At 49.5% G+C, this 25,634-nt stretch overlaps 2 protein-coding genes across 3 annotated transcripts in view; both read right to left on the reverse strand.

Annotated features, from left to right (window-relative positions):
- Positions 1-2,064: 2,064 nt before the first annotated feature.
- On the reverse strand, positions 2,065-2,958 carry ATOH1 (atonal bHLH transcription factor 1; the record flags this gene model as incomplete). Its single annotated transcript, XM_082482263.1, has 1 exon — positions 2,065-2,958. One exon carries the CDS (start codon positions 2,956-2,958, stop codon positions 2,065-2,067), a length of 894 nt encoding a protein of 297 aa, XP_082338389.1.
- A 19,079-nt stretch (positions 2,959-22,037) lies between these two features.
- Positions 22,038-25,634, reverse strand: part of GRID2 (glutamate ionotropic receptor delta type subunit 2) — a gene marked incomplete at both ends in the record, with an annotated part of 746,220 nt that continues 742,623 nt past the window's right edge. For both annotated transcript variants that reach the window (XM_082482247.1, XM_082482246.1), the window contains one exon: positions 22,038-22,460. In XM_082482247.1, coding sequence (XP_082338373.1) covers positions 22,038-22,460 — 423 coding nt within the window. The remainder of the gene's footprint in view (positions 22,461-25,634) is intronic.

A 25,634-nucleotide genomic window follows, 5' to 3' on the forward strand; every position in this document is an offset into this window, starting at 1 on the left:
ACACACACACACACACACACCCATCAACACCATCGCCCCAAATCGGTGATATTTTGCTCCATCGCATCAATCCCATGCTGGGAGCCCACGCGTGCTCCCTAAGGAGCGAGACCGGCACCCAGAGCCCCAAAATAAATGCCGTCAACCGAAGGTGACCCACCCCGAAAAAGCTGGCGGTTTTTTTTTAGGCAGGGAAATGACCCTACTGATGAACTTTTCACCCTGCGGGACCGTATCCCGCCTCGGCAGGTACGGGGCGCCGGCGGGTGTTTGCGGCGGGCAGGGCAGGGGCGGCAGCCCGGGGTTACCGGGGGGACAGGTGCCCTGTTACCGCAGGGGAAAAGCGACACTCTCACGGGACCCGGTCCCGCGGGGGCTGCTCCCCCCTGCCGCGTCTGGTTAGCTGACCGCCCCTTGGACAACCCCCCCCCGCCAGGTGTCACCTGCTGAACCAGCGGAACCCCGGCACCGGCACGGCTCCGGTTTAGCCCCGGGCAGGCTGGGCAAAGCATCACCTTGTCCGTCTGTCCTTCGTCCCCCCGGCTCGCCGAGATTTAAACGGAGCCCAGGGGCCAGATCCTGCTCCCCCGGCGACCCACCGCGCTGCTCGCTTGGCCCCAAAACCACACCGGCTTTCCCTGCCCGCTCCCAGCCCTTTCCGCTCCCACCTTCCTCCCCCCCCCCCCCCCGAGACAGACGAAGCTCCGTGGGGAGACCCACTCGTGTCCCCGACCTGGAGGGTGTGAGAGGAGAGAAGGGGACGATGCGACTCGAGCGGCGGCGCCGGGACAGGCGACTACCGAGCCCCTCACCCTGCACTTGTTGCGATAGCCCCGGCACAGCCGGGAAAGGCGGGACGGCGACGGGACCCGATCCCGGCGGCGCAGGCAGCGGGGGCAGCCCCGTTCCACGCGGGGCACAGACCCTCCGCCGGCCCCGGGCTCCGCGCGGTCCCATCCCCGCATCGCTAACCGGGGTTTGACACTAGCCCGGCTCGGGGCGGGCGAGGAGAAAAGCTAAACCCGACCGCGCTTTCAGGCTAGTTTTGGGATTTTTTTTCCCCACGTTTATTTGATCTCTTTTTTTTTTTTTTTCTTTTTTAGAATTAAAATACATAAAACAATGGCAGCTGGCTTTGCTAAAATTAAAATAAACGATTCTCGTCGTAGAAAAGTTTTTTGTTTTTTTTTTTAAAAAAAGAAAGAAGCAGAAATAGTAGCAAACACTCCATAATAAATACGTTTCCTATTACCACAAAAGCAAAATAAAACGGACATAAAAGTTTGACACAACAAATCTGTTTTCGTTTTTAAGAGAGCGTTGGGATTAAGTGGCTTAATTAAATATTGGTCTCCAATTGGCAGTTAAGTTAGTAGCTTTCCTCTTGAAACCGCATCTCCAGCCGCTGATAAAGTGCTTGCGCCAAGTTTCCCCCCCAAAGACGCCGACATGGTGCGCTAAGGAAAATCCACCTTTCCCCCGCTATTTACAGGACAAGACGGTGCGCTATTTAAATTTTTGTGTGTGTGTGTGTTTCCACAGCAATGCCACCCGGGGCAGAATCGGTGTCCTGGAAGACGCGGGTGTGCGCCCCGGTGGGGAGGGCACCGGCGGCCCCCATCCCCCCCTCCCTTCGCCCGCCGGGCAGCGACAGCGACGGATTTTGTCCTTGAGCATCAACCTGCCAGGCGGGCTCCGCGCTGCACAAGGTGGCGTGTTGGCAGGAGGGGACCGACAACGACTTCTAGGCAAAAGAAACTTTAAAAGCGGTAACTAAAAGTTTTTTTTTTTAAAAAAAAAAAAAAAAAAAAAAAAGCAGAACCAACCCTGACAGATAGGGCGGGTACAGTCACTGGCTAACAGCCATTCCCCCGGGCAAACGGAGGAGCTGCCCCGAGGGGTGGGAGAAGGGGGAGGGGGGCGGATTTCAAAGCGACGGCGAGGAGCCGATGCCGTCGGAGGCGGCACCGCGGCCGGCTGCGCTCCCCGCGGCGGAGTCCGTGCTCCGAGGGGCCCCGGCGCGCCCGGGGGCGCGGAGGGGCTGCTGTGGACGGCGCCCCCGCCCTAGCTGGCCTCGTCCGAGTCGCTGTAGTGGGAGCGGGGCGAGAACTCCCCGTCGCTCCTGTGGGACCGGGGCGACGTTTTGCTCCTCTCCTGCGGCGGCTGCCCGGGCTGCGGCATGAGGAGGGCGGGGGAAGGGGCTCTCTGTCCCATCAGGGCGCCCTCCGCAAAGGAGGGGAAGTGCAGCGGGTCGAGCTGCACCGAGTAACCCCCCGCGGCCGCCGCCGGCGGCGGCGGGGGGAAGCGAGTCCTGCCGTGCCCGGGGGGGGAGGCTCTCGGCGGTCCCTGCGGCGGCAGCGGCGGCGGCGGCGGCGGTCCCGGCGGCTGCCCGGCCCCGGCGGCGCAGGGCGGTTCGAAGGGAGCCCCGCGGTGCTCGGCCTTGCCGGGGGAGTCGGTGGAGGGGGCGGCGGGGCTGTGCAGCAGCTCGGCCAGGGCGCTGATGTAGATCTGCGCCATCTGCAGCGTCTCGTACTTGGAGAGCTTCTTGTCGTTGTTGAAGGAGGGGATGACGTTCCGCAGCTGGTCGAAGGCGTGGTTCAGCCCGTGCATCCGCCGCCGCTCCCGCGCGTTGGCCGCCAGCCGCCGCTGCTTCTGCACGCCGCTCACCTGCGCCCGCAGACCGGCACCGCCGCCGCCCCGAGGCCGCCCGCCGCCCGCTCCCCGCGCCCCGCCGGGGCTGCCCCCGCCGCCCCGCGCCGCGCTTCCCCCCTCCGCCACCGCCGCCTCCTCCTCCTCCTCCTCGCCGGGCAGCAGGTAGCGGGGCGAGGCGGCGGGCAGGCGGGCGGCGCAGCACACCCCCAGCCAGCCCGGGGCGAACCCGCAGCCGCCGGACTCCGGCCCCACCGGCGGCGCCGGCTCCCGCGCGCCCTCGGCCCAGGCGGCGCGCGGCAGGCTCATGGCTCTTAGCGCCGCGCGCCCATGGGGGCAGGGCAGGGCCGGACCGGCTCGCGGCGTGCGTGCGTGCCCGCCCGCCTCGCGCGTGGCGGCCCGACGTCTCCGGTGTCGGCCGGGCGCCGCGCCCCCCTTTAAGGAGCGGCACGCGCCGGGGTCCCCCCCCGTACCCCCCTCCCCGTTCCCTGTTCCCCCCCCCTCCCCCCGGCTCCCCTCCCTCGCGCCCCACCCCTCCCCGCCGCCCGCCCTCCACTCGCGCCGGTCGCGTGTCGGCGCGGCCAATGGCGCGCGCGCGCGGGGGCCGGCGCGTGCGGGGAGCCAATGGCGCGCGGGGCGCGGTCCGCCCGGCGCGCGGCGCGGGGGAGCAGAGGTTGGGGATGGGGGGGGGGCGACGACGACACGGGACGGGGGACCGGGGCCAGCGGCACGCGCGGTCCCGCCCCGCACGGGGAGGCGCGCGCCTGGCGGCCGCCCCGCGCGCGACGGTGCGGAGGGAGGGGGGGCGGGGAGCGCCCTGACAGCGCGTCGCCCCGCACCGGGCAGCGGGCACCGGGCAGCGGGCACCGGTACCCGCTGGCCCTCGGCCCTCCTCGCCGCTGCCACCACCGCTGGGGACCCTCCGTCGCGGCCGGCGGAGGAAACATCCACCGCCTTCCCCGGCCGGTCCCCGCCGGCTCCGGTAAACGCCCGCCTTGGCGGGCAGGGGCGGCCCGGCCGTCGGTCCGTCCCGGCAGCCGCTGGGGCCGCAGCGGCGCTGCCCGAGGTAGTGGTAGGGAGCGCGTCCTGCCCCGGCACGCTGCGGCGGCGCCCCCCCCCGGCCCCTGCGTGGGGCCGTGACCGAAGCGCTGCGGTGCCCTGCGTGGGTTTGGCTGCCCGGTGGGTGCCCTCGACCTCAGCACGTTTGACCCCCGGGACAAGCGGGAAGCGCCGGGCGGGGGGGACCCCCCCGGTATGTGAGAGACGGCGGCGGCCCATGTGCATGGCCGCACCCCCCACCCCCCCGGAGCTGCCGCGTTTTCGGCGGCAGGGTGCCGGTCCCCGGCGAGCGAGTTCTTTTGTTGGGGCCAACAAAAGCTCCCCGAAGGTGGTGGGGAGGGAAGTCACTCCCTGCCCGCCGCCTCGCTCCCCCGCCGGGCCGCCTGCCCTTCCCCGCCCGCCTCGAGAGGAAGAAGTGGAGGTTCGCTGGCGTGAATAGGCGTGTTGAGAACAAAGTGATGGGCACAGTATGAGGTAGATATGTTGGGGTTTTTTGTTGGTTGTTTTTTTTTTTTTTTTTTTTTTTTTCCAAACGTGAATAACTCGCAAGCCAAGGAGGGAGAGAGGGAGCGCAGCCCCTGAAAGCCATGCGGCGGTGACACAAAATGAGCAACCTTATTAGTTTATTAGGCGCATTGCAAGCGACGGGGGCCCACCTTCCACAAACAACTGGGTGTTTTCGGGCAAACGGGATGCTGACGGTTCGCTTGCTTTGAAAAGAAACCGAGGCAAGACTTCGCCGTTCTTTTTTGCTGGCAATTAGGTTCCAAAGGCAAAGCTGCTGGATTTATTTTTTTTTTTTTTCACCCTAAACAAGTAAATTTCTGACCGAAATGAAAACGTGTACTTGGTAAGAAAGATGAAAAGGAGCACAAGTTTGTGCCTTGCCCCTATGTATTATCTGTGAAGTTGGCAGGCCATCTATTTGTATCCAACAGCAACTTTTATAGGCCCCTATCATATTACAGCACACACATAGATGCTTTTATCATTAAAATAAAATAAAAAAAAAAAACTCTCTCCAGTGTGCTGAACGGCACCACTTGCCAGCCAAATCCCCAGCCCTCCCGCTTTCTTTCCCGTCCCCAGGCACCGCCTGTTCCCTCACCAGTGCCAGTGGTACCGGTTTGCTCTGTCATGAGTCCTGCTGTACTCTCCTCCTCGGGGTTAAACCTGTGCATCCCCGTTCCGAGCGCCAGGCGCTGCGGCTGCGAGACACTCCATACGAGGACTGCGGGCCAAAGCTGGGAGATGAGCAGGAGCTTTGCCAAGCGGGAGCCACTGAAGTGCGTTTCCAGAAGCTGACAGGCACAGGGAGAGCAATGACGGTACTTTGCTGACGCCTTAAACACCTCATTCCCTGCCGGTGCACCACGGGGCTCCCCTGTTTCTCCCAGACAGCAGGCCCACTCCTCCAGCCCACGGGCCACCCGCTTTCCAAGGCTGCCAGGCCAAGCCCCTGGACACGGGATGCATCCCATCAGCATCCCGTGTGGATGTGGGGTGACTGGTGGCTGGGAGGGGCTCTGGGTACCCCACGCTCCTACCAGGGCCAGGGCTCCCGGCAGGTCCCCTAGCAGGACCGCAGTGACGTTACGGAGCGCGGGGCAGGTCAGCCTAACCCCCTGCCACTCTCCTCGGACGGTCAGCCTGGCTGAGAAACACGACCAGCTGTGTATTTTTCAAGTGTGTGTTTTGTGAGCGTGTGTTTTGAAACTGGAGGCATTTGAGACTCACTCGTTAGTTTCCCTTTCAAAGGGCACACACAAAAAGCCATTTTCCCCACCAATACCACCACTCAGAGGGGGGGGGAAATATTTTGTTGAAAGCCATTGCACTGCATATGCCCATATCTGCTGTGTGCGTACATGCGCTCAGAGTCAAAGTCAAAGGCAAAGGGTGGTTTATGTCAGCGCTGGGTTTAGCTCTGCTCTCCCAGAATAAGATAAATGTAAGTGATGAAGAACTCCTGGGGCTGGCTGAACTCATTTTGTATTCAACACTGCCCGGCCCTTTTCTCTTCCCTTTCTCCCTCTCTTTGTATGTTCAAGCCTACTTGAGTTTCTTTTTTTCTTTTGTAGAAGTTGGTTCTTTTGAAGCAGTTTGAGGCACGCCCTGCCGCAAAGGGAACTTCACGGGAGTCGGAAACACAGGCACACCGGTCTGAAACACTTACTGTACAATAGCAGGAATGTAGGAAGCCTTGACAATGAATCTGCTCTCTCTAAGAAAGTGTCAAAGCTTTCAGAGGAAAACAAACTGAACTTATCCCTGTATCTTTATGCAGATTTCCCTCTTGCTCCTCCACCACCCCACCGCCCCCCCCCAAGTCTGGTTAAGGGCCGAGGCAGCAACTTAGGGTCAGGCACATATTAGTGTTACCAAAAAATGGGCTACGGGGGGGGGGGGGGGGAGGCACACAGACTTGCAAAAGGCTTCTGTCATTACAGCTAGAGACATTTTCAAAACATGGGTTAGCCCTCAGTTTAATTGTACTTAATTGCTTGTTCAATCCTGTTTCAAGATCAGCCAGCTGCTCTGCAGGCATGACCGCCCGTTAGGAAGTATGTTATTCCTTCTCTTCCCTTGCTCCACTTCCTCCACACATTCTCCCGTTTCCTCCCTTCCTTTCGAAAAGCAGAGGGGGAACCCTCTCCATGCCTCCCCTGGCTCGTGATCTGGTCTTGAGGCAGTTAAACGCACGAGTGGATAGAGACAAAGTTGTGAGTGTCGCTTACCAAGGTCAGGTAATTCCCGCTCAATCCCACCCACAACCTGCCCAGGCCTCCAGCAAGGGGAGGGAAGGGACATTCCTGCTCACCTTGGTGACCGACCTGCACCCTAGAGTGGCAAACCCCATCTAGAAGCTACTACAGTAAGCTACAGCAAACACATGAAGACGATGCACAGCCTTGATAATTTGCAGTCTCATCTACTGCATCTTCAGAATATTCACCTGAACAGTGTTCATATTTAGATTATTCAGAGCAAGTGAGCTTAAAGCAGAGGAGGGTCCAGCAGCCGGTCTTAGATTCCTGTTCTGATCAGTGCCTGATGCTTTACTGTCAAATGTGTTTTAAACACACATTAGAAGTGATGAGGGCGTGGAACGTGAAAGCCCATGTACCTGGGACATCACTACGGCCTCCAACGTTTGTGCAAGCTGCCCTTTTCCACTTGTGAATGAATAATCAGGACCACGTTGCCGCTGAAGCAGACGTGCCCTCATTTCTGCAGAGCAATCTTCCTGGGCAGATCATTGCAATTATCCAATGTCATTCGCTTCAACTCTTTGAGGGTCTATAAAACTAATTTCTGTTTCTTGGTGACATTCCCCCCCTGTAAAGATCTAGTGCAGACCTATGCTCTGGGCCTAACCCTGCAGACACTTTCTTTTGTGTACAGTTGATTCTAGCGCAAGTACTACCACTGCCTCCAAGAGAAATGCAAAGCACGGCTATAACAATACTTGCCTACCTCCTGGGGTCATTGTAAGGCATAATGAATTCAGCTTTGTAATATATTTGGAAATCTTATCTATGGAATTTATACCCAGATATACTTTGCCCCTTTATTTAAATGGCTGTAACTGTTACTGAGAATTTAATTTATGCTCATGTTTTAAAAATAAAAAGCTTCATATTCAAGTAAGCATCACTGATAATAACAATTTTCCTTCGGTCACTTTGTTTTAAACACTTTCTTGTTCTTACAAGGCGTTTCCCTTAAAATTGCTAAATGCCTTCAGGCCTACCAAAGTCTCTGAGAGTTGAGGCCCTTTTCAGCTGTGGGACACTGTCAACAGATCTCCAGAAAAAAAAAAACCAAACCAAAACCATCAAGAACCACCATGCAGGGTTTGCTGGGCTATTGCTATGGTCTGGTAAGTACTGCCATCACCCCAGATGATCAGAGGGCCTGGTTTGGAAGGCAGCAAGCAGTTTCCTCCTGTCCTACACTTGGAAAGCCTGACCACAGAGGTTACGTACTTGCTTGCACATGCTTGGTCACTGCTTCTGACAGTAACTGTGACCCGCAGAGCTGGCAACAGCTCAGACTTTTGGATTAGGATCTGCGTTACCAAGTATATCCCAGAGCCAAGCCCTCGGAAGAAGAAGAGTCAATGACTTAAAAATAATTATACCCTGCACAGAATTGGAAACTTTTCCTTTCAGCGCAAGACTGCTTTAACGCAATGGAAACACAAGTATCAGACCCAAAGTATCTGTTTGTGTCAGAGGCTTTATGCCTTCCCCATCCTTGATATCCTCATCTCTTTCACAGCAATGTTATTCCAGGCGTAGTTTGTTCACCCTTTGCAGCAGGAACAATTCTGCTGGGCCTGTGCGTGCTCACACACACCACCCACAGGTCCATCATGTTAGTCACTCTTGAAATGAGCAACAGCAGAACCCTAATAACTATCTCCTGATTAAGACATGGCATGTTAGAAAGTGCTTTAAAAGCAAGTGTTGTCTAGCATGCTTTCATTAGGCTGTTATTTAACATGTTTTACTGATATAACTCACTTAATCAAGAAAATTACTGGTGCCATCAAGAGTTTTACAGCATAAGAGCAACACTTCATCTGGTTTAAGATTGGAGAATTAACATCCATTCATCCATCCATCCAGAGAGACAATAAATTCCCTTCAAATTGCAGCCGGTCACCTCCACTTGCTCTCAATGGCTCCTGCACAAGAACCCAGGGAGTGTAAGTGCCAGATTTCTAAACGCATAGAATTGCTGGTACTAGATTGTTTTTGCTTTTTTTTTTAACCGATCACCACAGCATTCCCTCTTTCACTGTTACTTCAGCCATTGCACAGAGTATAGTTTTTGCTCTGGGAAAAGATTCTAATCACAGGATGGAAGTATAAACTAAAAATTTAGCTTGCAGACTCTCTGTGGCACAGTAGTAACGTGTTTCAGTAGACAAGTGGGAAAAAATAACAGCTGATGTGTAAGCATGAGGAAAGAAAGAAAAAATCTGACATCTTAAACAGTCTATGTTGCCTCTCAACAACAGCATTACTAGAGCAGTAACCTGGGAGCGGGGGTTGGGGGGGGGGGGGGGAGAAATTGCTTCTATCGTACTGGACCTTTGATACGGTGTTCTCACATCCATCATCCACAAAGCTCTTGGCAATTAGGCAGCCATGTGCCTGAAGGAGGTTTCTTAGTAGTGGAAATGCCAGCCTGGAATTTGAACCTTTGCAGGACTCCCGAGGACAGAAGGTCTCTAAAATGCAAAGAGTAAATATTTACAGCCACAGAAGTCAAAATAACACAGAGAACAGTGCTCCCTCTAAGGGGGAAAAAAGCGAGTGAATGGACCCAAGCTGGTGCTGATCAGCACCTCATATTAGTCCCCCAGAGCAGAGAGTATTTCCCCACGAAAGAAACACTTGTCAGCCAGGATAATACCACCTTGCCATCCATGGGAAATCCTCCTGTTCAATCCCTGACAGCAGAGAGCACAGAGGCTTCTAAGAACAATCCATTTCCAACACAATACAGCACCAAGACAACTTTCAGGGATTACCCCTCTGAAAGTCTGTGAAAACAAACCCTTCTGAAGACATCTTCATCTTGTCTATGACCTTGTAAATTAGGATGTCTTAAAAATTTTTAAATACTTTTAAAAAGAGTAGAACCAGATATTTTTTTTTTTCTGCATGGGGTTAAGCCACATCCCCCAGAAAGATTTTAAACAAATCCTGCATATGACAAAAATCTGAGCATTTTAAGAAGTGTAAGCTTTAAGTACATCTCAAAATGCCGAGCTATGCAGAAGGCTCTTTCCAGTCTACGGGACTACAGATGATAGCTTCAGTGGAGCATTGTTTGCAGTGCCTGCCACAGGTGTCCTCATTTGTTGTGTTCAGAGACAGGATGTTCAGTCGCAGTCCTGTAGCTCTTGGGAAGCAGGTCTCCTGTGGCAGCAGGCTTGCAAAATCCTTCCTGTGGCAAGATCTGTACCTCTGGCATACCCATGAGCTGCAGATCTGATTGCTCCAGAGCTGGAGGGAGACTTGCTACAGTTTGTAAGGATTTCTCTCTTGCTGGCAAGCAGGATGCTTTGAACTCTGTAAAAGTTTTAGGAATTCCTACGGGGTGAAGCCTAATGTTCATCTGCAGTGTGCAAGAGCTATGTTGAGGGAGAAGCGAGGCTTGACACAGCTGGTGGTCTGCTGAGGCCAGGCATTTGAGAGCTTCCATGAGGAACTCCCAGTTTTCAGTAGCCTGGGTGTATAGCTCTCAGAGTCCATGTGATGTCCCCTGTGTGGGTCACACAAGTGTGCAGTGTGAGAAACCCAGCAGCTCAGCTTTGGAGGGAGGGGTGGGCAGGGGTAACCGCCATCCCACCTTCCTTGTTTGTGAGCACAAAACCCCACCTCTTGCTTCAGTGCGGCTGTTGCATCTGTGCCGCTAGACATTATTTTTGCTGCAGTCCTGCGTTGTTATGGTTTAAGAAAACCCACAACAGTTTATTGTTGTTTAGACAATTATTCTCTCATCCAATGCTGGGAAAGGGAATCAGGAAAAACAAGGAAACCCAGGGGTTGAAATATAAACAGATTTAATAGAATAAGACTAGATAACTAACATTAATAGCACTACAGAACCAATATTGATCCCAACACCAATATAGAAGGACTATACTCAGCCAATTCCATCAGTGGGAAGCTGTGCCCTCCCAGCAGCAGGCAGCAAATGTTGGACACTGAGCGCTACAGCTTCGGGAGGAAGAGAAGGGCTCAGGGGTCCGGCACCAGGTCAAGAAGTTCTCAGGATTGCCACCATTAAGGGAGAGAGCGCACTTCTCAGCAAACTTTCTAATTTATATTACAGAATCACAGAATCACAGAATCACAGAATTATCAGAGTTGGAAGGGACCTCTAGAGATCATCTAGTCCAACTCTCCTGCTAAAGCAGGATTGCCTAGAGCACATTACTCAGGACTGCATCCAGGCGGGTCTTGAAAATCTCCAGGGAAGGGGACTCCACAACCTCCCTGGGCAGCCTGTTCCAGTGCTCTGTCACCCTCACCGTAAAGAACTGTTTCCGTGTATTTGAACGGAACTTCCTGTGTTCTAACTTGTGCCCATTGCCCCTCGTCCTGTCACTTGGAACCAATGAAAAGAGCCTGGCTCCATCCTTCTTCAACCCACCCTTTAGATACTTGTACGCCATAATAAGGTCTCCCCTCAGCCTTCTCTTCTCCAGGCTAAAGAGTCCCAGCTCTCTCAGCCTTTCCTCATAAGGGAGGTGCTCCAAGCCCTTAATCATCTTAGTTGCCCTTCGCTGGACTCGCTCCAGCAGTTCCCTGTCCCTCTTGAACTGGGGAGCCCAAAACTGGACACAGTATTCCAGTTGTGGCCTCACCAGTGCCGAGTAGAGGGGGAGAATGACCTCCCTCGACCTACTGGCCACACTCTTCCCTATGCAGCCCAGGATTCCATTGGCCTTTTTGGCAACAAGGGCACATTGCTGGGCCATGGATAATTTACTGTCTACCACAACCCCCAGATCCTTCTCCTCCAAGCTATCTCCCAGCAGGTCAGCCCCTAACCTGTACTGGTGCCTAGCATTCTTCCTCCCCAGGTGCAGGACCTTGCACTTGGTTTTGTTGAACCTCATTAGGTTCTCCTCTGCCCAGCTCTCCAGCCTGTCCAGGTCACGCTGGATGGCAGCACGGCCCTCTGGGGTGTCAGCCACCCCACCCAGTTTGGTATCATCAGCAAACTTGCTGAGGATACACTCTGTCCCCTCATCCAGGTCATTAATGAATATATTAAACAAAATAGGACCAAGTATTGACCCCTGGGGGACACCACTGGTTACAGGCCTCCAACTAGACTCTGTGCCGCTGATCACAACCCTCTGAGTCCTGTCCCGCAGCCAACTCTCAATCCACCTCACTGTCACCTCATCTAGCCCATACTTCCTCAGCTTCCTAATGAGGATGTCATGGGAGACAGTGTCAAAAGCCTTGCTAAAGTCAAGGTAGATGACATCCACGACTTTCCCCTCATCCAGCCAACCAGTTATAACATCATAGAAAGCTATCAGATTGGTCAAGCACGATTTACCCTTGGTAAATCCATGTTGACCACTTCCAATAACTTCCTGTTCCTCAACGTGATTGGAGATGACATCCAGAATGAGTCGCTCCAATACCTTCCCAGGGACAGAGGTGAGACTAACCGGTCTGTAGTTCCCTGGGTCCTCCTTCTTGCCTTTTTTGAAGATTGGAGTGATGTCGGCCTTCCTCCAGTCCTCAGGCACCTCTCCTGTTCTCCATGACCGTTCAAAGACGATGGAGAGTGGTCTAGCAATAACATCCGCCAGCTCTCTCAGCACTCGCGGATGCATGCCATCAGGGCCCATGGACTTGTGAATGTCCAGCTTGGCCAAGTAGTCTCTGACCCGGTCCTCCTCAACTGAGGGAAAATCTTCCACCCTCCAGACCTCCCCCTTTGCCTTCAGAGGGTGGGATTCATGAGGGACAGCTTTAGCAGTGAAGACCGAAGAAAAGAAGGCATTCAGTAACTCTGCCTTCTCTGCATCCTCCACCACTAGGGCACCTGTCTCGTTCACCAGCGGGCCTACATTTTCCCTAGTCTTCCTTTTTCTATTGATATATTCAAAGAACCTTTTCTTATTGTCTTTGACTGCAGTGGCCAAGCTGAGTTCCGATTGAGCTTTGGCCCTTCTCATTTTCCCCCTACATAGCTTTGTTATATCTTGATAATCCTCATAAGTTGCCAACCCCCTTTTCCAGAGAATGTAAACTTTTCTTTTTTTCCTGAGGTCAGTTGAGCTTTACACACATTGAGTGTAAAGTTCACAGTATGAAATAATCCAGCTTGGGTCAGGTGCCCGGGTCTCGCTTCCCTTCATCCCTGCACCTGGCAAGCTCAAAAAACTTGAAACCCCCACACCATAGCTGGCTATGAAGTAAATGTTCTCACAAATTCAGACACCAGAGTCTTCTAAAAGTGCGCTTTTCCCAAGCACGAAATGAAATTAGTCCTGTATCGCTCAAACCAGGACATGCGTGCATCCGCATGCCGGGGAGAGAGTGAAGAGACGGTGGCAAGGCAGCGCGCAAGCAACGCCCCCCAAGAGCTGCTTTGCTGAACGAAATCCTGGTGTCTCCACGGGTGCCCCCGTGCCCTGCCACGGCCTGCTGGCACGGGCACGTCTCTCCTACCTCCCCCGAGGCGGGTCTCCCCGGCTCAGGGCACCCGCTTTGGTGGCACAGCTGCTTGGTGGGGGCACCACTCACCCCTTGGCCTCGCAGAGCCCAGGCCACGCAACCCAAGAAGCCCCTCCAAAGCCTCACCCCTCGTGAGATGGCGGCGAAGCCCACCGTCCCCATCCCCGTCCTCCCTTCCCCATCCTCTCGGGTGGGGTGTGCGCCCCGGGGCTGCCCCTCTGCCGGCAACAGGTTGAATATTGTAGGTGTGGGCGATTAAAGTGTCGCCGGCACAATGGCGGTCTGTGTCCCATTCGCCACGCCCGGGCTCCTCTTTGCAAAGCGCACACAAGAGGTGACACGCCGCTGGCCCCCGCCATTATCCCGGCGGCATAGCGGCGCGGCCCGCCCCGTCTCCCGGGAAATGGGGCTCCCCCGGCCGCCGCCGGACCACCGCGGCCGCGCACGGCTCCGCGCGCCCCGCCCCAACGGCCGCCCCCCCTCAACCGCCGCCGCCCCCAACGTCTCTCCCCTTCAACGTCTCCCCCCTGGGGGAAGGGGTAGGGGGCGAAAAGCCCACGGCGGCGCCCCTCGAGGCAGTTAGCGGGGAGAAGGAGCCCCCCCGCCCCCGGGCCGCCCCCGCCGCCAAGGCCCCGGCGAGGCGGAGCGGACCCCGAGCCCCTCCGCCGCGTGAGAGCCGGAGGCGGTGCCGCAGCGCCACCACCCGGGCGGCGGCGGGCAGGGCTACCGGTCCCCACCGCAAAAATATCCCCGTTCCTTCCCTGCTGCTTTTCCAACCCCTCCCCGGTTCCCCCGCCTTCCCCGGCTCAGCTGAGGGTCACGGCTGGTGAAGCGCTCGCTGAGCCCCCTCTACGCGGAGGGGCGACGGCCTCCTCGGTGGAGGAGTAACTCCCCAAACTCGGGCTGGTGAAATACAGAGCGCTTTTCGGCTTCGGTTTCCCCTTGAAACGACTCCCGCCCTGCTCCCCGCAGGTGGCCGGGCTGCCGCCACCCCCGGGGCCCGCCGGGTGCCCCTGCGGCGGGTGGGACAGAGCTGGCAGCCTCCGGCAGGCTCCTGCCTCCGGCCGAAGCACCCCCACGGGGGAGCGCAGCCCACCTCTTGCCAGGCCGTTAGCAGCAGCCAGGAGCCAGTTAAAGCCACCAAGGAGTAAACTCAATGGTTAGGCGAGGCAGGTGATGCGCAGGAGGTAGGTAGATAACAGTAAATTCGAGCCAGGTGAAGAGACAAGGACAAATTTAGCCCCTTCGGTCTGTTTGTCATTAGCTGAACCAAGCAACGTCGCTTTTCTTTGAGAATTAACCAGATTAGAACCAAAACTCTCCCTAAGGGAAAGACCCAGCTAGGTGTTGTACAAGGGAAACAGCCTGCTGGGTTCGGGGCTTCCCGCTTCAGCAGCAGAGTAACTGGTGCTAACAGTGAGGGTTTTTTTTCCCATCTTTTCCTCCTTTTTTGGCCACGCTTTGGCAAGTGACCACCATTCTTTGAGAAAGATGAAGCATGGGGCAATTGAGATATATACGCAAAAGCCCTGCACCTGCTAGTTCCGTACATGTCTTCAACCTATGGAATAATAGAAATTCATGTTTGTGCTCCAGGTTAACTTCTGTTTATACTCCATGTTAACTTCAGCAAATGACTATATGCCAGGGATCACAACCTGCTGGCTGTAAGTTTTAGAAGCTTGTAAGTATCGATATTTATGGAATAAATGTTTAGAAATATTTATGGAAATGTTTTCCCTTTTCAAACAACTCATATAAGATTTAACAGGCCTAATATACATATGAATAGGCCTATGTTGTCAGATGATACAGAGAGCCTTTAAAACTGATCACAGAGATATTTCAAAAGTCAGATTTCCAGGTGTATCAGCTCTACTTCTACCTATCTTTCATCTTGATGTAGGAGAAACAAAGCTCCCTGTGCCCCATATCAGCTGTACCTTCTGCATTGTATAGACAGTCTAACAGGACTTTTTTTTTTTTTTTTATACATATAAAGTGTTCTAGGGAACTCTGTTTTGTTGAGGGAGGGAGAAGAAAACTTCATTTGCAGTCTCCTAAACCTGCCGAGATATAAAACTGATCCAAGCAACAGCAGACATTATTCAGAAAGGTCTGTAAAAGTCGGACCACGACAAACCATTGCAGTGGTGCGTAAGCACTATTTCAGAAAGCAACATGCTTTTCAGTTACACTACATCAATTTCTTGCTGTGTTCGCTGTCATGCCACAGAGACTGTTCTTTAAAAATGTGTCAGATAGTAGGAGTAGCAAGTAACCGCATTATTAGCTTTGTTCACAGTATTTGCTTTCTTTCTCCCGTTCCCCCGTGTGTAAGCAAAAGAATTAATTAGTAACAACATGGGTCAGCTGTGATTACTCTTACTGTGGTCCACAGTGAATATTCATACACAGGGGAATATTCAAAACCAAACAAGACCTCCCCACTGTGTGTGTGAAGAAGCATGTCCCTGGCCAGTGGGGGAGAAAGGCACGCTTACCAGCGGTGGCTGGGCTACAATGCACTCTCAGAGCTGCCCACTCCCCGCCCCTTTTTTTTTTTTTTCCTGGCAAATATAACACAAACAACACGTGAGAAGGTTTTGGTGTTTCTTAACCGTGATTTCTAAATTTTTAGCAGTTGTATAACATTTACTGTCATCACACCAGGCTCCCAGGCAAAATGCTTGCCACAGCACCCTCTGACTGTGCCAGGGTGGGAAAGGAGCATCCCTCTGCAGCCAAGTAAAGGGAGTGAGTGACACCCCTGAGCCTTTCTTTGAGTGGCAACAGAAACTAGATTCAGGTGGGGAAATGTCCTATATGTAGAAGGAGGATATAGTCTTTCCATTCATGAGGCTGGTTCCCGTGGATGTTTGCAGACAGGGCTTTGATCCAGTTGACGATACTCTGTTTAGTTAGAAGGGGCTACTGAGAATGGAGGGGCTGTTTTCCACCTCCCTGGCCTGCTACATTTTTTCCAATGATTTCCCGTCTATGGTCATGTGCTGGAATGGGGGACCGGGACACTGCACCCTGCATAGCAGTGATGCTGCGGGAAGGGGAAAGGCAGGCAAAGCTCAGCTGTCCTGGTGGGCAACCAGGTGTGAACCCTCAAATTAGGAGTAGGGGGCATCTTTGCGCTGAAATAAATGCTCCTTTCTCCTCCTGCTCTCCATAGCCTCCCCTGACTCTGGTGCTGGGGAGGGGGGAGTGAAAAGGAGGGTGGGGACGGCAAGCAAGCAGCTGACACAGAGCTGTTGAGGGGTAGCCCGGCTGCAGAGCACTTACCTGGGGGGCTGTAACGCGAGGCATTCATGGGGCTGTGAAAACAAACCTGTGTGTTACACCTCGGCAGGGGCTGGACCTGAGCTGCCAGTTTCCATGCCCTGGGAGGCCAAGTAATGATGCTGCTGTGCCAGCTGCGGTGTGGGTCAGGATAGCAATTTAGGGAAGCACCTGCAGCTGTGTGGTTACTTGAGGAGCTCAGCCTCTCAAGCAGACATGCATGTGCACCCCCATTTTTATTAATTAATGGGTTTGTCTTAAACTCCTTATTTTGGTGGTGGTGGTGGGTTGTCGGTCTTATAGTAGATGATAGCTGGATTTGCAAATAAAGCTGTTGTTTTGTTTTGATGCTCCACAGCAGTCCCTTATCCCAAGTTATGTTGGGGCATCACCCAATTGGAACAAGGAATAGGACACAAACTTCTTTTTTTTTTTTTTTTTTTCAGATGGTGGGAAAAATTATCCTGCATTGAAAGAAAGGTTGGCCTTAGTAGTGCTGGTAGGAGTAATTAGCTACAGGAGCACTGAGCTGTCATGTCACGGTGGAGGGGTGTCCTGTGCTTGCTGGGCTGCAGGTAGCTTTCTTTTTTTCCACTGGTATGGCAGTTTTTGATCCCACACATTTGTACCGGGGCTCATACGGTCACTGTGCCTGTTCACATATGCCTTGCTTTGGGCAGCGTGACCAGCGCCTCTGGGGAAAGGTCCCTGTTGTGGGATGCTAACCTGGTGCACAAAGGGCTCCTGCCCCGATACGTGGCACTCTCCAGATGCTGGTGGGCTTACACACCACTTCTGCGGGGAGCTAGGGAGAAATGCGTGACCTACGTATCTGTCTCTGTAGCCCTGCTTATGAGCCTCAGGTATGCCCATAACAGCTCCTGCTGTTTTTAAGGGGCCAAAACTGCTCTGAAATGACTACTGAGGCAGAAGGAGCAGCAATGAAATTGCATCTCTGGCCTGTGACTGGGACAGCCATTGTCTCTTCCCACTGCCAACCCACCCAGGTGGTGTAACCCTCAGTTTTCCGGCTGTAATATTTTCTTTCCTTCTAACAAATGTTACAGAAATAAATTCTGTAATACATGCAAAGCGTCATGCCACTGTGATGAATGGGATGGGGGTGAGGCAGGGTAGATTTTGGAAGTCTTGACAGACAGTAAATTTACTTTTATAACTATACCTCTTGAAAGGCTGTTTTTTTTTTTTTTCATGAAATTCATGGCTCCTGTAATTTTGAGACATTGGTACAGTTGTTCAGTTAGGAATTCATTAGGCTGTGAATCCTTTTGCCTGCACTGACCTTTCTTTGGAGGCTTCTATTTCTGACCTCACGAATGACACCTCGGGTGAGACATGACAAGCTGATAGGTTGTGATGATGAGTTTGCAGTTGCCCACTGGTCTTGGTGTGATGCGTGGATGCGTGTGTTCATGCCTCAGTGTTTATCAAAAACTTACGACTCATACTTAAGAGTACATACTTGATTTTGACATTTATTTCAAAACAGGTCTGCAGACTGAAGAGGAAACACAGATAGCTGGACTGAGAGAAAAACAGGTAAAGCAGGGCGGTGTTGGTATGATGCCTTTGTTGTTTTGGAGACTGTTTTTTTTTCATTAGCTACACCAACAAGTGCGCACACGGGAAGCTGGTTTACTTTTTATGTCATCACCTTTGTGCAGAGTTGAGAAGTTAAACTTATGTGGGGTATTAATCTGCGGTATGCTGTATTGACCCAGCTACAGTGAGAGTTCAAGCACAGAACGGCAGCTTTACGTTCTCATCACTTCATAGCACCCTACACGAGTGTGGAAGAAAGAGAAAAAGGTACTTCTAAAAAATCTGAACTATTTAGGGAAACGACACTAGCACTTTGTTTTGTGAAGACAGGAGGGAAACCCAGGAGACTTTGGCTCTGGTCATGCTGCAGCTGAGTCAGTGACAGCTGTAATCATTCACTTGATTGACGCAGCAGGACTATTTTTTATCTCCAGGTATTTCACCATTGGTCAACAGAAACATCTCACTAAGTGCTTCTTTGAAATCGGATAAATATGTTTTCTTCCACTGCTCGCTTTTTGTTTGTAGCTGGTATGCCAAAATGGTTGTTTGACTGGAATCGCCATGCAAACAACTCGTCTTTATGTACAGCTGGCTTGCATTTCCAGTGGAGCTACTGCAGCAGACACACTTGGCAGTCTTTAGCACTATTCCTTCACTGGCTTTTTATTTAAAGAAAGAGAGGAGAAGTGTCATACGCCTTAATGTACTCTGTTACAGAGAGTACATAGGCAGTATCTGTAAAACTACCCAGCTCAAGAGGTGTGTCTGTGAGCGTAAGTGACAGGGACAATGCCTACATTAAAGTGAATGACTTATGATGCCAGCAGGACAGCACTTTCCCAGAGGTCATGATTATGTTACAGATCAAGAATAGCCTAAAACGAGGGCCCTGATCATGTAAGCATCTTTATAGCTAAGGGGACTCCTACTAGACGCACTGTAATATGTGTAAGGGCTTGTAGGGTCAGCGCCTCAGTTTGCCATAGCTCTGCCTCAGAGAAAACATGTAGAGCTTTTCTCTTGGCTGATTTTTATGAAATAATAAAAGTAGCCAGATTATAAAAGCTTCTAGCATCCTATTGCTAGGCATTTAGTGCCCACTGATGTATGAGCCTATTTGCATTAGTGCATAGGTACCTTTAAATTTTAACCTCAAGTCACTTTCAATAATCTAACTTTCTTCAGATTTTTATCTTATCTGGATTTTTTTTTTAATGTAGCAATGACTTGAGGACTCCTTCCAATGTATTTTTGAAACTACAAAATTAAATCCCCTGCATGCCTGCTAAGCTTAATAGAAAATTGTAGGAGGTCAAAAATATTATTCAGTGAATAAACTGTACTGAACGTAAAAAGCCAGCAGACAAACTCTGGATGCTGCAAATTAAACCCTCGCGACTGATGTTATTGCAGTACCTCCTGCATGACTTACTAAGAACTAGGCCATTAAGTTTAACATGTTAATGAAACTTAAGGATTGAGCAGGCCATAATGAAACATGGGCTAAACTCTATCAAACTGTGACTTTTGTCAAATCTAAGGGTATTGTATGTCCAGTACTGGAGCAACCTAACTGCTGTGCAAATAAAGATGGCAGAATGTGATTCTTTAAAAATAATGACCATGTTCCAAGAAAATTCCTAGATTATCCTTAAAAGGATGGAGGTGGGATGCAGTATTTCTACAAGTCATGTCCATTAGATGTCAGTGCCAATGAACTCTAAAATCATTCTCCAAAATGCTGTCTGTATATGTTTTCTGAAATCTAAGCCTGACATTGATACACGTAGTAAACCTTGGTGATTTCCGTGGATACTCTGGCCTGAGCTGACTCATGGCAGCATGGTGAGCTCATCCCATCTCCAGGGGCTAAATCCCCTTCAGTAACGATGTGGCAAAAACATTCATGAGTGGATGCCTTGCCACAGGCTGAAAATTCCACAGCACTCAGCAATTAAACAGGAGGAAACACAAGTTTAGAAAACAATTTTATTAGACAAATTATTTAGACAAATTATACACAGAAAGCTCTGCCACTTGTAACTGAGGCCTCCAAAAAGTGTTTTGTATATTTGTATAATAGGCAACACATCAAAATAGGCCTATTTTAAATATCATACATGGTTAACAGGTTTCTTTTAATAGCTAAAATCACTGCAACATCTGGTATGTCCCTACGTAGCTTGTTGGAAAGAAATTATCTTTTTTTTTTTTTTTCTTTATTTTACTCAGAAGTGTGGATGAGTTCATGAATGTTACAAGGAGGAAGCAAGTTGTGCATGCTTTTAGACACTTGCTACCCTGGAAACAAAATGGCCTTTTGCACGATAAGAATTTGTTCTGCCTTACACAGTAGACAATATTTGAAGATTTAGTACAAAAAAAACAGTGACAGTACAAGATGCTCCCCCAGAACAGAATTAGCATCAAAATAGAATAGATCTGAAGAATATACCTTTTAATTTATCCTAAAGCAAATCACATAGGCTGATTCCTATTAATTCTAGCCAAAGAATGAGTTAGGTTAAAATAAGTGTATGTTTGCATTAAAAACAAAACCAAACCAAAAAAACTCACAGGATAAACTGCTTGCTTTCTACTTAACCGCATTTTTAGTTTTAAGGATTACAAATTGAAAGCTCTTCCTACGTTTCTAACAGGTAACAGTGTTACTTTAAAAAGCTGGTGCCAAAGTGGGCACTGGTTTTGCTCTCACTGCTGTTCTTTCTCTTGTTCTATACAGTTGGCACTAATGTAAAAAATACATAGCTCCTCTAAATCTAACTTAACATATAAAGGGTTAAAATGAGCGCCTGTTCATATTTTTTTTCCTTAGAACAACACATGAATATAATTAAGGCCACATCCGTATTTCTCAAGGGCTTTTTTTTTTTCCTTTACTAACACCATTATTGTATCGATCAACTGTACTGATTTGGAAAATGATTTATTGACCTTTGATCTATGTTTAAACTTCTCTAGAGCTATATTAATTGTCATGAATGTGGTATACCTAAGAGAGTTCCATTTGTCTAATTAATTAAAAGTAAAATTATCAAGGTTAGCCTTATAGAATGCCCAATAGCCAATGCAAAACCTAACCAAAGGAGTTACATCTAGGTACAAACATTAAATTGCCCTGGATGTTCTAATAAAAAAGTATAAAATATGCTCTGTTGGCAAACGATGCAAGTCAGAATAACATTAAAGCAACCTGTCTTTTCTAAATGAAAAGACCCCCTGCACTGTACATCTTTCCTGTATACCACACATTTTTACTAAAGCTTTATTAAATGAATTGCAATAGCAACGGCTGCCATAGCTATATATACATGTATATATATATACATACGTGTGTGTATATATGTATATATATATGTATGAGATACTAATTTATTTAACACAACAGAGGCTTCTGCCATATGATACAGTTTACTGTACATAAGAAAAACTTTTAACACTGTACAATCACATAAAGGTCATATGCACTGTTGCAGTGCAAAAGTAGATTTAACTGTAGTCTTTACTGGCATAGTAATGGCTTTTTGTAATCCTACAAAATTGCATTCTTGTATTACGGGGCCTGAACGATCTTTAAACTTCATTTGTTTTGTGTTAATTTTTTTCCTTTTTTTTTTTTTTCCCACTTTTGCCTTTTTTTTTTTATTTTTTTATTTTTTTAAACTGCAGGGTTTGCCTTTGGTCCACAGTTAAAAGGACACACAGCAGTGGAGCACTGACTGGATGCAGCAGAATACATGAAAAGGACTTAAGTTATTGCAATTATAGTAAAAAAAAGGCGGTGTGGGAGGAGGAGCAAATGCCCTTCTGTAAAGTAATCCTCAGGGTTTTTCTATGCATGAATTGCTGCGCATTTCCTTTATTTAAAGTATATGAAAAGCCTGAAGTAACTGAAACCTAACATGGTGATAAACCGAGAATAAGTGATTCAAGTAGTAAAGAGAATAAGGGGAGACAGAGGAGACCAGACTGAGAAAGCAGAGAAGAGAAGGAGGAAGAGTTGTTACTAATAATCCTGATTCTTAAATAAAATTAAAAAAAAAAAAAAAGGAAAAAACCCAAACAGAAAATAACTCCCAAACAAATTAAAAAAAACCACACCTCAAAACCAAAAAAAATAAGGAAAAGAAAAAAGGTTACATCCATGTTAGTCCCACAATATTACAGCTGCTCCTTGCAAAGGGAGTCCTAAAAAAGGAACAGTGAAGAAACTTGGTCTGATGCTCAGATGGAGGTGCCTCGGTCTGGGTCACTACCGATATTCAGCCCCAGAGTAGGAGTTGGTTGGTAAGGGATAGATGACATTGTTTTGATGGGGCTTCTGAAAAAGCCACCGTTGGGTGCCCTGTGTCTGAAAGGGCCAGTTCGGTGGTCGGGCACACTGCCGAAGGAGAAACCCGAAGCGGCTTTAGCAGACAGCGTGCGGCTCAGAGTCTGGATCTGTTCTGGTATGAAGGTGGTTGTGGTGATGTGAGTGTTTCTGAAGTCACTGATTTGCTCCAGTGCCTGACGTGTGGGTAAAGTGTCAATGTCCAGCGGGGTCAAGTCAATCGACGACGTGGAGAACTGTTTATGAGGACTGTCGTCGTCTGTACAGAGGCTGTTCACGCGCCTGTGGAGGTGCTCCAGGTCGATCTCCTTGTCATCCTGGGGAATGAGAAAAACAAGAGACACCGCTCACCATTGCCATTTGTGCTGGGTTGAAGCTTCACAATGCGATCAGAACTGCTAGGGAAGCACAACGCACAATTAACTACAGGTGGCTGTTGGCTGACGGCATCTCTGAATGTCACTAGCAAACACCTCCCCAGCCTGAAGCTGGGTGGGTAAACCAAACAGAGGCAGACCCTTACACCACAGCTACCCTCAAACCCTGAATCCAAACAACAAATCTCCAAGAGCTCCTGGTTGATTTTTGTCAGGAAAAGCCAGGCTCGGAGTTAGGTGGGTTGGACTAGCAACAGCTGAACAGCAGTAAACTTTGTGCCATGAAAGCAAAGAATAATCTCAAACGCCTGGGATGATGCCAGTTCTTCACCTCTGCAACGAGGATTAAATTTGAACGTCAACATGGGCAGCTCTGAGGGATCAGGTTGCCATCTTTGTCATCCTCTCAGGGCTCAAGGAAGGGCTAAAAACATCTCAGGTTGCTTTTTGCCTTTATAATATAAATTCCGGCATAAAAAAGCTGCACTTCCAGACAAAAATCCAAGCACTGGTGACTCACTTACATCACACAGAAAGGAGTACACCAGGCAATTTTAAATTACAATGTCAAAAGAGGGATTCATCCTCCCCTTACCTACCAAGAAGCAATTCCATTGATTCTGATGGAATTACCCTCTTGTGGGTGAGAAGAAGAGAAGGCGGCCTGGGGTATTTATTAGAGTATATCATCCCTTCTCTTACCTCTGTCCCTTTTCCTTCTTAAATCTCTCCTCCCAGAGAGAGTTAAACGGTTTGGTTTGTTATAATCGAGAATTTAAATGCATGAAAGTTAAAAAAAAAAGAGGAGAAAGTCCTGGGTGACACAATAAATCACCAGTATTGTACATAGATATTTCTACTGAACTGCAAAGCTTAATTCAAAGCAACATTAAGTATACACGCACAGGGGTATTCCCTCAGTCTAGGTAGCGCAGCTCATTCAGAACAAAAATCGATTTCAACTAACCTTAAAATTTACCTTAATCTTTGTGAAATCTACTGGCTCTTCCAGGCCACTAGAAATATCTCACACTCTAGGACCTCACAGAGGATAATTAGGCAGCCGATAGATGTGCACTGATGACTTCCAGCCTTGATTACTGCAATTCAATGACTGGCTTGATCCAGAGCTCCCTGAATCAATGGCAAAACTCCTAGTATAGCGACTGGGCTTGAGATCCCTCCTTTGTCTAGGAATGAAGTCAAGCACTCTGAAAAAGTCCACACCTAAAACAAACTGCAGGAGTTCATCTACTTAGCAAAACGGATCACCGAATATTTGCACTGGTACCACGCCGAACACAGAGCCTGACTGGAAGGAAGCTAAGACGCCAGCTCCCCTCCGGGATTTTACCCTCCGAGGGCAGGGACAGGGAGACAAACTGGGGGAAAGGGACAGGGAATGGGGCATCAGGGATCTTCCAGGGACTGGACGATCGCTGACCACAGAGGCTTTGGTTTGAGCTCATCACGGGAGGGAAAAAATGCAGCGCTCATTTCTTGGACTTGGCTTTCTATCTATAGTTTATTCACATGTGGACATAGACATGGATGCACATAACAACCACACAGGTGACACCAAAACCAAACGCATTCACCAAACGCTCTCTTCTAAAAACTTTGGAGATGCATATGGATGCAGGAGAACTGGGGCCACATTGGAAGCTAAAGAAATATACAGAGGCTCCATTAGCGTGTGCAAATCATGACTATGTCTCTGAGGGACAGTCCTAAATATTTTTGTTTGTTTGTTTTTAATTTTGAAAAAACACACATACAAACACTTTGTAATTGAAAATACCAATTGAGAAAAGATTGGAATTTCGTCACTTCCGAGCCTCTATGTTACTCAAAATATTCCTCTTTCTTCTCTTGCAGAGATGCATTTGGGGCTAGGGTCAGACCAGTGAAAATATATAAGCGGTGATATTCTCCCATGCTTAGCCCACAACCCCATCTCCACCCAATTGATACACCAAAATGAGACCCACTCACAGTAAGATTGTGCATATCTCCATAATATGATCTTTCCTCTTCTCTCTTGTGTGATCAGTAGTGAAATATTCAGCAGTTTTCACATTTAAATTATCATCAGGCTTCAGAGTCAACTTCCCATTGAGATTACTGGGGCAGTTCATACTTCTCTCAGAGCTACCGTTTAAGGCTGTCTGCAGACTCAGGCAGACATCATTGAATGGGTTACTTCTCGTACGTGACTGAAATGTTATCTTCACAACCATAAGACAATTTTTTTTCAGTATAAATGCTTGCATTCTGGAGCACAAGATGGCAGCCACCAGGAAAAAGGGTTGGCTTGCTGACCACAAACTGGCCCAATCTGACCCCCGATTCTGGACTAGTGGCCTGGAAGAGCCAATGGATTTCATGGAAGCTAAAATGAATTTTAAGAAAGTTAGTTAAGATGTATTTCTTTGCTGAATGACCCCCCCATCCAAGATAGTGGGGACATTCAGCACATATGTCCGCATTAAACTCAATTTTGAGCCAAGCTTTTCAATTTAGTGTTGAGATGCAATTTTAAATGCTAAGCTAATGACCATGTAACAAAGATCAAGGAGGCCAAATTATACCATTTGTGGAAAGTATACACTGGAATTTCTCTTTATTTGAAAATTGAAATATGAAATTTTGTAGTTATATAAAAAATCCATGTTTTTTTTTTTTTATGTTTTGCACCAGATAAATATGAGGTATGAAGTTCTGAAGGTTTGAGTAAACAACAATCAAGTAAATTTTAGGTTTTTAAAATAATTTACCAGTTGAAACTATATGGTTTCAGTTCCTGAGAAACCCAATTTAAAGACTAGAGATTCTTTGTTTTCTTTTAATAATGGTCTGGTCCAGATCTTGAACAAAAAAAAAAAGCTTGGGAATTAAAACAGGCAAGAAAAGATTAAACGTATTCTAACATCAGTGCCAATGCTGACTAATTAGGTAGCGTAATTAATCCTGCCTGATTACACAGCATTAGATTAGCAGAAACAAACACAATGGAGAAACTGCAGAGAAGGTGAGACCACTGCACACAAATTAACAGCAATACCCCACAAGCTACACAGATGTGTCTAAGCTATACAGATAGAAAAGCTCTAA

Source organism: Vanellus vanellus (assembly GCF_965231255.1).
Source record: "Vanellus vanellus genome assembly, chromosome: 4".
NCBI lineage: Eukaryota > Metazoa > Chordata > Aves > Charadriiformes > Charadriidae > Vanellus > Vanellus vanellus.